This window comes from Siniperca chuatsi, linkage group LG23 (genome assembly GCF_020085105.1).
Source record: "Siniperca chuatsi isolate FFG_IHB_CAS linkage group LG23, ASM2008510v1, whole genome shotgun sequence".
Taxonomy (NCBI): Eukaryota; Metazoa; Chordata; class Actinopteri; order Centrarchiformes; family Sinipercidae; genus Siniperca; species Siniperca chuatsi.
This window is the reverse complement of record NC_058064.1, coordinates 17,272,795-17,285,472: the sequence shown is the minus strand read 5'-3', so window position 1 is coordinate 17,285,472 and position 12,678 is coordinate 17,272,795. Positions and strand designations below refer to the sequence as shown.

The window sequence follows — 12,678 nt, the reverse complement described above, 5'->3', positions numbered from 1 at the left end:
TACTACACTTTAATGTGCTTTTCTCCCTCTTACCATAAAACACAAGAGAGGGATGCTTTTAATGACAGTTCTTTGCCACCGTATACCATAACATGAATGGATAATGTATGTATGTATTTGTTCGACTGAAAGAAAAAAATAAATGATGTGTATTGCGGAACTACAAACATGACGTCCGCATGCGTAACGCAGGTCACGTGATTCACCATGATACATGTTATAAGTGGGATTCGCAGTGAAAGTAAAAGTTAGTCACAGAACTGCTGTGGCAACAGGTCGTAGCGCAGTGAGGACGGCCTCACCGGTCGTGGCTTACTTTGCAAACATGTTTTAGATCTCCACAGAGCTGTCAGATGGATCTGGGTTCCCTCTTATTCTCTCTCTGCATTATGATGATCTGTCTGCTCGGAGCTGCGCGCTGCTCCAGCCACGGTAAGTGCAAAATAAACTCACCCCAATTTACACAGAAGATTATATTTAGAACCGCTCCTAAAGAATCGTCAATTTTCCTCTAGGTGTATAATGTGGTGATTTGGTCCAAACCAGGGCACTCGAAAATAGCAATAATAAAAAATTAAAAAATATGGTTGACTTTTTATTATCATTATTATCATTATTATTATTATTATTATTGTTACCGGTATTTTAACTTTCCTTTTCACAGCCACTACTGGGAGGATTTGTGTAATCAGTGTCTGCAAATGTGATTAAACAAAACAAAAACTCTAAGAAAACACAATTCAGTCAATACAAACTCTTAACAAAACATACAGGTAACACTATACTAACAAAATAGACCTATGCCCTTGCATATATGAAGGAATTTAAGACCAATTATGAACCTGGAGAAACAGGAGAGGGGTCAAGGAGATTAAGAAGAGCAGATACAGTATGTCCAGTTCTGCACCATGAAGTTTCAGTATGAATTCAAGATCTTGAGATGCTAAAAAATGTGTACCCTTTATTTTTTCTTTACTTTTTTGAACAAGCACAATGTAGCACTAGGAAACTGATGGGTCCTTTTAAATCTTGGTAAACAGATTTTGAAGTGAGAACTACTCTGTTAACCCGTGTTCATGTGTTACTGATTCATCTAGGCATGTACTATAAAACAGATTATGGAGTTACAGCAAAGCAAAAGGTTAATAAATCCTATACTATGTGTAGGGTTGCCTTACAAAAAACATCCAACTGGACTCTGAAACATATTCCCGAGGGACTTTTCTTTTAGTTCTACCAAGGTCTTCTAGTTTTGTCCTTTGCCATCTGAAACTGACTCGTAAAAAAAATCTAAGCTAACTATTTTTAATTCTCTCTTGTTGCCATCTCTGTGTGAATATCTGCATCCATATTGTCATTTTGTTTCTTGATGTTTTTTCTTCCAGACCAAATCAAATGCTGCCCAGAAATTCTTCAATTGCCTCAAACTGAACCTCCACCAGTGAACTGCTTACCAATTAACAGCACTTTTCGCTACAAGTGTATAGAAGGTTACCTGAGGAAAGTCGGAACCTCAAATCTCATCAGATGCAAGCAAATTAAGAATGCGTCCCCAGAGTGGTCAAAACCCTCACTCAAGTGCATACGTAAGATTTCTTTGTCCTTTGTTTTTACATCACTCACAAAATCTAAACAAATTATGAGAGAGATCAGAGCTCTCTGAGTGAAGCAGTATACTTCTCCACCCAGTTACAATATGTATGGGGACTGGCCCATAGCGCTCAAGACTATCTTCCAACCCTGTAGCATATTCCATAGGTTGTCACCTAGTGGGGCACTTTATGACACACTGCAAAGAGACAGAGCAGTACTGTCATCCCGAAGTGTAAACTGAGAGCACACATTTTTGAGTGTTCCACTCAAAGTTGTTAAACTGGTGTGTACTCTAAAGAACACACAGATATGCATGCTTGTAAGGCTGCCGCACACGAGGTTTGCAGCACAGCAAACTATTTAGAATTGTATACTACTGTATATACACACTCTCATGCCAGCAAATGCTACATAGGACTGCTCTGTAACATTCACAATCCAGTGGGAAAGCTTGGCCTTTGATAGTGGAAGTTCCAGGTGCTCTGACTTGAATATGTAAATAGGTTTGGGGGTCGATATCACTTTATTGAATGCGATTCCAGTATCAAATCCAAAATGGCGGCAACTGTTGTAATCCAACGCTTACGCTCAATAACTTCAACCAAATTAAAGTCCAGAGCGTTGTGAGAAATGCTGGATCACCCACACTATTGGTAGCACCAGCAAGAAGGAAGTCACCACCTCCAGGGGCTTAAACAGGGTGTTGATGCACCATGCTATTTGCTTGTTTGTACATTACAATTTCTTGGGTGTAACTCAACATATTTTATTAATGTGAGGGAACAACTTTTTTATTGTCGTATGTTCTGTCTATGAAATTAAATAAATAACTTGATGGTTGGGGTTCCTGGAAGATAGTTGCATGGTCTGCCAAATGAGAACATTTTATATCCTGAGATCTGACTAAAATGATTGAAGATATTTAGGAGGTCGGGAAAAAATGGGGACATTTTAGATTAAGAGCAGTTTATTGTCGGCATACAGTGAAATGTAGTGCTTGGTGTTATGTATAGTAAAAGGGTCATGACTGACCAATTGTTGAACAGCCTGGGCCACGGGTCTGGAGAGAGCCTTATCAAATCTGAGGTACTCACAGCATCAGTTTGGAAACTGACAATTAATAATGGAAAGCCTGTGTTACAAAGTAGGGCTATTGGCATTCACCAGGCAAAAGACGCTATCAAGTTGCATGGTGGGAAGAGTAGGACCCGTAGTTTTTGGAGCTTGACCTATACTAGGTCTTGCTAGTCCCCCAACTTTTTTTTTTTTGCATTAGGACAAAGTTTATTTGTAACTTATTCATACTGAACAATTTTTTTCACACCATTTGTTGTTTCAGCTGACCCAATGAGAACCACAACACAGCCACCAAAGACCACAGTAACAAGTAAGTAAATCTATTCAATTCAATTAAATTTTATTTATATAGCGCCAATTCATAACAGAAGTTATCTCACTGCACTTTTCCTATAGAGCAGGTCTAGACCGTACTCTTTATAATATTATTTACAGAGACCCAACAAATCCCACCATGAGCAAGCATTTGGTGACAGCGGCAAGAAAAAAACTTCCTTTTAACAGGCAGAGAGAGATTTCTTTTGGGGGGGGGGCACAATGCAAAACCACCTAGAATTTTTAAAATAGTAATAATGTAATGATAGTGGTAACATTAATATTAATAAATTAATAATAATAGGAATGGCAGCTATAGGAATAATGACAGTATTAGTAACAGAGCCAATAACAACAACTGTAGTAGCAGTTGTCGAGCAGGAACATGGGGGCAGGAAGTGGCCCACAACCACAGATCCAGACTCTGCAGCTCCAGAGACAGAATTACTGTACCTGCTGAAAGCGGCAGAAGGAGAGAGGAGAGAAACAAGAAAGCACAGATCTACGCGAGAGAGAAGATGTCGAGTTAGTAACATGCATTAATGGGATAAAAATGGTTCAGGACTCACCCAAGTCAGCCCTAACTATAAGCTTTATTTTAAGAGGAAAGTCTTAAGCCTACTCTTAAATGTGGAGATGGTGTCTGCCTCCTGAACCCGAATTGGGTCCTGATTCCACAGGAGAGGATCTTGATAACTGAAGGCTCTGACTCCCAATCTACTTTTGGAGACTCCAGGAGCCACAAGTAACACTGCATTCTTGGAGCGCAGTGTTCTAGTCTGGTAATACGGTATTATGAGATCTTTAAGATACGATGGTGCCTGACCATTAAGAGCTTTGTAGGTGAGAAGGATTTTAAATTCTATTCTGGATTTTACAGGGAGCCAGTGCAGAGAAGCTAATATTGGAGAAATATGATCTGTTTTTCTAGTTATTGTCAGTACACGTGCCGCAGCATTCTGGATCAACTGGAGAGTCTTGAGGGAATTATTCGGGCAGCCTGATAATAAGGAATTGCAATAGTCCAACTTAGAAGTAACAAATGCATGCGCTAGTTTTTCTGCATCATTTTGAGACAGGATGTGCCTGATTTTTGCAAAGTTGCGTAGGTGAAAGAAGGCAGTCCTTGAAGTTTGTTTCATGTGAGAGTTAAAGGATAAGGCCAGGGCAATGCCATCTAGAGCAACTATGTCTTTAGATAATGTGAGGTGGAGGTGTTTGGGGCTAAGTACAATAACTTCAGTTTTGTCAGAGTTTAACATCAGAAAATTGCAGATCATCCAGGTTTTTATCTTCTTAAGGCATGCTTGAAATTTAGCATGCAATGAAAGTTTATTGAGTGTTTCCTAATAATATTGCCTAGAGGAAGCATATATAAGGTGAATAGAATCGGTCCGAGCACAGAACCTTTTGGAACTCCATAACTAACTTTGCCGTGCACGGAGGACTCATCGTTAACATCTACAAACTGAGATCGATCTGATAGGATTTAAACCAGCTTAGTGTGGTTCCTTTTAATGCCAATTGAATGTTCCAGTCTCTGTAATAGGATGTGATGGTCAATAGTGTTGAATGCAGCACTAAGATCACAAGACAAGTACAGAGACAAGTCCATTGTCTGATGCAATTAAAAGGTCATTTGTAATTTTCACCAGTGCTGTCTCTGTGCTATGATGCACTCTAAATCCTGACTGAAAATCCTCAAAAAACTATTGTTATTTAGAAAGTCACACAACTGATTGGTGACTGCTTTCTCAAGGATCTCAAGGTTAGATATAGGTCTATAGTTGGCTAAAACCCCTGGATCAAGCGGTTTAATTACAGCTACTTTAAAGGATTGTGGTACATAGCCTGTTAATAAAGACAGATTGATCATATCCAGTAATGAAGTACTAACTAAGGGTAAAACCTCTTTAAGCAGCCTGGTTGGAATGGGGTCAAAGAGACAGGTTGATGGCTTAGATGAATTAATTGTCGAAGTTAGTTGAAGAAGGTCGAGTATCTGTATGCATGAATTAGGGGGAAAATACTGTTAGCCATAATATTTATATGACATGTTAGATTAGGGTGGTCATCACAAAAGAGCACAAGTATTGCTTATAAAAGTAGCTTCCTTGTGTGTGCAACGCCTATAAAAAATTATTCAACTGCAAGTGCGTGTGTGAGCGGCATGTGTGTAAACATACACTTTTAGATTCTTCTTGCATATATATTCCTAGAATACTTGTACACAGTAAAGTTGTAATATGAGCCAATCACATTTATGATTAATGATGGTCTGATCTTACAGAGGGTCACACTGAAATTCCCCATGACTCCATTGTTACCACCACAGTCAGTGAGTTCTGTATTTGCATGAATTTTGATGACAAAATACTAAAATAATACTAACACTAATAAACGAATAATAAATATGTACTAATGATGAAACAAAAAAAAAAAACTACATCTGTCTAGGTCATTTTTGTTTGCATGGTTGTAGTAGTGGCAGCAGCAGTCGTGTTAGTACTAATGATTAGAAGCAGCTGTAGTAGTGGTAGTAGTAAAGGTAGTCGTACTAATATTAATAGAAGCTGTAGCAATAGTAGTTGTGCCAGTAGCTTTAATGTACAAGTAGCAGCAGCATTAATGGTTGTAGTACTACTACTAGTAGGAGTTAGGGGTTAAAACAGTACCAAAACATTTTACTCAAGTAAAATTTACAAAAAAGTACAACATAGAGCATTCAAATGTACCGTGAGTTCCTTTGTTACATGTTAAAAATGGTGGGAGGATAACAAAAAAATTATAGGATCCATCCCAATAAAGTCCAACATGTCAGTGTATGAAAACATTTCTGATGTGTGTGATAATGCAAAGACTGGAAAAAAATATGTTCAGCTATGAAAATACTGTAAGCCACCTGTCTAGCACCAAAAGGCATACAGAGAAAGTTAGCGACTAGCTAGTGAACGTAGTGGAGCAATTAGCAAGAGCCAAATATTTCCCTTAGGAGTTGGTGGAAACCAAAACAGAGCTAAAATGAGAGTGAATATTGGATTTCTATTTGTCAGGTAACGGGAAACATACCTCCAAATGAATGCTAATGTTGCTCCGTATCTGCCAGATGTGTAAATGGTCAACTGTTTGCTAACATGTTTGCTTTATCAACTTCATAAGGTGATGATAGGTCATTGTTGTGATTTTTAGCTAGCTTATTCTGCTGCCCCCAAGTGGCCAAACAAATCAGTTAATACTGCCTTTAAAAAGTCCAAATATACAAATAACTACTTTTGTTACAGTAATGAGAGTTAATGTGATAGACCCATAGATAGACCTCATGGCAAACATTTTGACATGTCACAGTAGGAAAATAATAATTGTAAATAATAATATTAATATATGCTGCAACTGGTACACCCAAATGGAAATTAGAATAAATAGAACGTTCTGTTTGTTACTTCCTCCCATTGTTGTTGTTGTAGTAGTAGTAGTAGCAGTAAAGGTAGTTGTACTAATATCAATAGTGGCAGTATAATAGTTGTTCTAGAAGCTTTAATGGCAGCAGAATGTGTGCTTGCAGTTGTGGTTGTAGGAGTAGCACAGTAGTACTATTAGAATAAGTAGTAACAGCAGTTGTAACAGTAGTTATATAATTAATTAATTAACAGTTTAAAAACTAACCCTAAACCTTGCATGTTTTTTCGTCTTTTGTTATTAGTTATGATAATATTATGATATTTATCTGATATTATATCAGATAAATATCATAATCAATGAATGTGTGTAGCACAATGGTGGAAAATTGCAGTCACTTGTGAACTGCCCATGCATGAGTAAAGAATGAGTTTGTTTTCTTCAACAGTAGTTTTACAAATAGCAGTGATGGTAGAAGAAGCAATGGTGTAGTAACAGAGGTAGTATTTGTAGTAGAAGTAGTATTATTAGTAGCAGATGCCGTCATGCTCTTGGCAGTATTAGTATTAAGCACATTTCTTTTCATTTCAGCAATGGCCTCCATCAGCCCAAAGATAACCCAGAGTATAAGCACCTCAGCTTCAGTGACTGCAGAAACATACAGCACAAAGCCAACCTCAACTGTCCAACAGGACCCTACAAGTCACTCGCAGGGTAAATAGCTTACAGTCCCAATTAGCCTCCACAGTATTGTTGCTTATAATTGATCTGTAGCAGGTCAGATGATTTTATTGGCAACCTCCAACCAATCACACCCGGGCCTGTATGTATAAAACTTCTAAGAAATGGTTTTAAGATTCATGCAATACCATGTCATGATTAAGATTACTCACCAAGGCATGGCAAGGCACATATGTTTGTATAGCACCTTTCAATAACCGAGCAATTCTAAGTGCTTTACATAAGACATAAAGACATTAAGACAAGATGTAATAGAAACACAAAGCACTATGAAAAGACGATATAAAAACACAAATAGGATTTAAAAGGATTAAATAGAAATTAATTAATTTCATGAATTAGTGGATTCAATTTCAGGGGCTACTGAAACAGGAGGGTTTGTCAGCCTGTCATCAGTAGCAAATAAGGCACTTGTATTATTAGTTAGTTTTTGGCATTAATGTCAAAAAAGAGGACTGGCTTGCTTTTCTTAGTTCTAAATTATAAATGTATGCGCTGAGATAATCATCTCAAAGAAAACACAAGAATGGTTAGATAGAGCAACATAAGTCACCACAACCTTAGTATTGGTAAGACCCTTGGAGATGATTAAGTCCTGACTACAGTGTGCCCCTTATTGTGTGTGGGCTGCATAATCCAAAGTCAATGCAGATGATATACAACAGTTCAGCAAAATCATCAAAAAAGTTTGCCATTTATTTAGGTGGCCTGTAAATGTTTACAAATACAGCTCGACATGAGGAATTCAACTGAGGAGCGACATATTCCAAAGAAGCAAAAGTTTAAGACCTCTGCTTCCACTAGGGAGAATTATGAAACAAAATGGCAGCTCCACCTCCTTTCTTATGCACTCCAGCTTCACTCCAGACAACGGAAGTTGGGAGCGGTTTATTCAATAAGAACTGCTGCACTGTTATCATGGTCTAACCAAGTTTCAGTTGAATCATAAAATCAAGATTGTGCTTGATAATTAAATCATTAAAGACCTGACGTTTAATAAAGCTAAATTTAGTGAGTTAAAAGGATTCTAGACAGATGCCGTCATGCTCTTGGCAGTATTAGTATTAAGCACATTTCTTTTCCTATCAGCAGCAGCAGTCTCCATCAGCCCAAAGATGACCCGGGGGATAAGGATTTCCGCTTCAGTGACTGCAGAAACAGACAGCACAAAGCCAACCTCATTGCCATCCTGTATGTATAAAACTTCTAAGAAATGGTTTTAAGATTCATGCAATACCATGTCATGATTAAGATTACTCACCAAGGCATGGCAAGGCACATATGTTTGTATAGCACCTTTCAATAACCGAGCAATTCTAAGTGCTTTACATAAGACATAAAGACATTAAGACAAGATGTAATAGAAACACAAAGCACTATGAAAAGACGATATAAAAACACAAATAGGATTTAAAAGGATTAATTGAGAGTAAGTGTTCATCTCCAGTAAGCTTTGACACTGCCATTGTACCCAAATGTACCAAATCAGTGTGTTTAATGAAATGCACCCCTGTTCTACCTCCTTATTCTCTGTGGAGAAACAGAATCAGGAGCATACAGGGGGAACATGTTATATTGAGTATTTCTCTCTTATTAGCATCAACGGCGGGGATCGCAGGTGGCTCACTGGTGATCTTCTGTGCTTTAATCGGAATCAGCTTCTTGTGTTATAGAAGGTAAGCTAGAAAAAAAACAAGAGTTTAGAAAATAATGACATGTATAAGTGGAATTATGTCACACCACACTTTCTTTCACTTGATGAAATTCTGTTGAGCGGTGAACTTTTTTTTTTTTTTTTTTTTTTGCAATGAACAAACCATTTGCATGTTTACCTGTCAGAGATCACAGTTAGCTTAACAGTTCTGTATTGAAACGTTTCGTCACTGTTTCCTTTACACAGTCGGAGGTCAAAAAACAACTTCCCACCGCATGCAGCAGAAGAACAGTTCCCCATGAATCATGATCCATCTGCACTGGTGTCGTAGACTTTGTTCCCTGTGACCTGCCACTGGAGCTGAAGGAATGAGGAATGGGTCACTACTTCCACAGATTGTGTGATTGCCTCTATCTGGCAACCCATTTGATGTTCTGTGAACATTACCAGAAAACATAATGGCTGGCCTGATGTGACATTTGTTGTTTGCACATTTCCAAGAATTTGAACTTACAACCTTTTTCTGAGCAGATCGCAACGCTTGTACCCAAATATTTGAACTGCACATAAGGAACTTGAAGTTTGAACAACCCTTCACCTGGTGCCACAACAGGTGGTGCTTTTTTTGAAGTATGGTGATATTCTATATTTTTCTTATCGTCATCAAATCCTATGAAAATACCAAAACCAACAATGAATTAATCATTCCAACAAGAATTGCCTGTTTAGCCAAATTCAATATATATCTCATAGCTCTATTGTCTAAAAACTATTTAAAGAACATCAATGGGCCTCACCTTTACCCTGGGTGACCTGTTCCTTCATCACAATGAACATGGATACTGTAGTTTATATGAGCCGGCAAAAGATTCAAGTACACCATTTAATTACATTTGTCAGAGGCGTAACTAAAAAAAAAAAAGAACAAACTCTGAACAAAAAAACAAAAATAAATATTGTTTGCAGCAACTTCTTTTATTCTTCAGCATGGCATTTATGATTTTTGGAAGGTCAGCAGGCTAGCTAAGTACCTACTTAAAGAGCCAAAGGCTAGTATGACTAGTTGTAAACTAAGCTAGGCTAATTAGCAAACATACAGTGCATCCGGAAAGTATTCACAGCGCTTCACTTTTTCCACATTTTTTTATGTTACAAAATCTGTTAGCAGCTGGTACTGAGCCAGAGGCACTGACTAATGTCAATACTTACGTGTGTCCAACCAAAATCCAAAAACGCATTTTGTCACTTCACCCCATTAACGGGGTCAGGTAGTTTTATCTTATCTCCTGAGATTTTAAGATATCCGGCTCTGAAACTTTTGCCGCCATTTCAGTACAATCGGGATGAATGGGATTTTGTTTGTGCTGCTGAAAGCACTAAAAGAAATACATTTGAAAAACTCAACAGCAAGGTGTCTTTCCAAATACAATGTCTCGGGTAACCAGGGTAGACCCTGGATGACCAGCTCTCCCACCAGAGCTACTTCCTTGAATCTAACTCCAACAGACAGCTGTTGCAACAGGTGGTCATTATGTTGTAATGGTTTAATGAAAAACACCAGTTCATGTTGTTCAGGCCTCTGGCCAGAATTTAATCACCATGGTGTAAAACTACGCAGTCTAAAAATACTGGAATAAGTGTAGAAAAATGTTGTTAATTATAGAAAAGAAAATGTCCCCAGCTTGTTGAAAACCCCCAAATTCTAAAAAAAACCTTCCTTGATATTTTGTTATCAGCTATAACTGCTCAGCAGTGGATGTTGGTGAGAAGAACCACCCCCGTCAGTGGTTAGAGCAATGTCTTGACGTCAATCTCCAAACGAAATACTTTAACAATTTAGATACTGGCCATGATTACAGTAGCATAATGGATGTTCATGCAAAAGGAAGTTAACACCCACTTCCCCTGATAACTGATAAAAGGGCTGCATTTATATCAATCCATTTTATTTTGTGTATGTAACACTTTTTTAGCCTACTGACCGCTCAAAGTATTTTGCAACACATGCCAACATTCATACACGGGTGCATACAAGGTGCCAACCTGCTCTTCAGGAGCAGTTAGGGGTTTAGTGTCTTGTTCAAGGACACTTCCGATTACTAGACACTAGCCACTTTACCTCCTGAGCCGTGCCGCCCCTGTCTAAATTTAAATGAGTCACTTAGTTTGTTGTGGATAGTGTCTCACAAATGGAATCTTCCTCTTTATGAATTCGTCTCCCCATGATGTAAAGTATAAACCCTGTTAGCAATTCTTGGCTTTTAGCAACTAGCTGTATTCAGCATAGATACGATGTATGACACAAGTAAAGCTTTTATATGAGGTGTTTCAATGTATTATAAATCACTGTTACTAAAATATATATCATTTCCAGACATGTCAGATATGTATGGACAATTGTATATTTAATAGTTGTTTTTTTAATTCAAGCATGTTTTGTTTTTTATCAGTGTTGTTATGCATGCCTACTTGTGAATTTCAGTGTTTTCCCAGTTTTATAATGGTCATCCCTCTTGTCTTATTCCAGTATTTCTTGTTGCTCTCCACTGTCCACCTTTGTATGAGAATTAAAAATATTCTGAAGCATTCAAGTGAAAACTATGTGTACATTTTATGTAAGAGTAATATAATTTTGTCTGGAATGACGTTTGATTTCTCCAGTTCTTTAAGTAAACTTCTTTATATAAAGTAATACAAAACAACTTGCTCAGCAACAAATGTGCACAGCAGACTTCCTGTTACATTCTCTGGTCACTCACAGCTGGTCACATACACCAGTGTAGATAGACTCCAGGAGAAAATTTTAACAATGTAACAGCATTTACATTGTATAAGAGATGTTGGTTGTCAGCACACTTTGCTGATAAATAAATCTCTTTCTCAGCCTAGGGGAGCCTCTTGAACACGACTTAGTACTTTAATACTTGTTTAATAATTAATTCTCATTTTTGTCTAATGTACTGAAAAGCTTTTGTTTTTTGTATTTTTCCCTGACTGGAAATGCTGTCAGACAGTGTTTCCAAGGAGCTGAGGCTAATTGGTAGCAGCTGTTTGGCAGGAAGAACAGAATTCAGTAAATCCAAGTGCCGTCATTTGTGCATTGTCTGCCTTACAACTCAATGTGGAGTACTGTTAATGCTACATCCAAAACAACTAATGAAATGCAATGAAGTTTTATCTTGTCAGCTACTTTTAAAAAGGTCATAATACACACTTTAACCACAAAGTACCAAAAAGTCAAAAAAAAATTGTCATCAAAAACCCAGACTTGATTAAAGAAGAAAGATGCTCACAAAACATTGTTTTGTTTCTTTTTAAATAAAAGTAGACAAGTGGGCCAGTAGTTGTCTTTTTTTTTTTTTTTTTAACCAAACAGTGTCACACAATCACAAAATCTCAGTCCTCTACCGACGGCCACTGGAAGCTATAGTCGGTTAATTGCCTTCTGAAGGGGAATCTCAACCGATATTATAACATCCAGGTCCCTTTAACTCAGAGAGGAAAATACACATTAAAACAAATTACAAAACAGTCTGTTTCAGTGTCTCTGGGTGATCGAACACCTGACGTTATTCCTGGCTGTTCACGTCCTGGTCAGCATTTTAAAAAGGTGACCTCAAAGTCCTTTTCCAACAATACACAAGACAAGATAAGCAGTGTTAGAAAAGCGCCAGGAGCATCACGTGGTGGTCAGGCGGGCCGAGTCTTCGTGGTATTTCAGCCATCGAGAGCACGTCATCAGTCATGAGGAAGGCAGTTGGCCCGATGCGTGTCCACACACACCTCTCGCACAACGGGCCGCCGGCAAACACACCATCGGTCTGGACAAAGACGAAAGAGGTCAATAGTTCTTGGAAGCATTAGAATATTGGCTTGTTATATCTTAGTGTGGGTGTGATATG

The 12,678-nt window shown here is 38.0% G+C and overlaps 2 protein-coding genes across 7 annotated transcripts in view; one reads left to right on the top strand and one right to left on the bottom strand.

The window, feature by feature from the left end:
• Positions 1-211: 211 nt before the first annotated feature.
• Positions 212-11,374, top strand: il15ra (interleukin 15 receptor subunit alpha). Of its 5 annotated transcripts, none has more exons than XM_044186421.1 (8): positions 212-432; positions 1,386-1,586; positions 2,933-2,980; positions 5,276-5,323; positions 6,973-7,095; positions 8,215-8,313; positions 8,720-8,798; positions 9,023-11,374. In XM_044186421.1, the coding sequence occupies exons 1-8, from the start codon at positions 354-356 to the stop codon at positions 9,105-9,107; spliced, it is 762 nt and encodes a 253-aa protein (XP_044042356.1). In that variant the 5' UTR covers positions 212-353; the 3' UTR covers positions 9,108-11,374. The 5 variants fall into 5 exon arrangements, with proteins under 5 accessions (XP_044042356.1, XP_044042355.1, XP_044042358.1 ...); XM_044186420.1 differs by having other exon boundaries at positions 8,212-8,313; XM_044186423.1 differs by lacking the exon at positions 5,276-5,323.
• Positions 9,797-12,678, bottom strand: part of fbxo18 (F-box DNA helicase 1) — a 17,693-nt gene continuing 14,811 nt past the window's right edge. For both annotated transcript variants that reach the window (XM_044186415.1, XM_044186414.1), the window contains one exon: positions 9,797-12,597. In XM_044186415.1, coding sequence (XP_044042350.1) covers positions 12,436-12,597 — 162 coding nt within the window. In that variant the 3' untranslated portion in view covers positions 9,797-12,435. The remainder of the gene's footprint in view (positions 12,598-12,678) is intronic.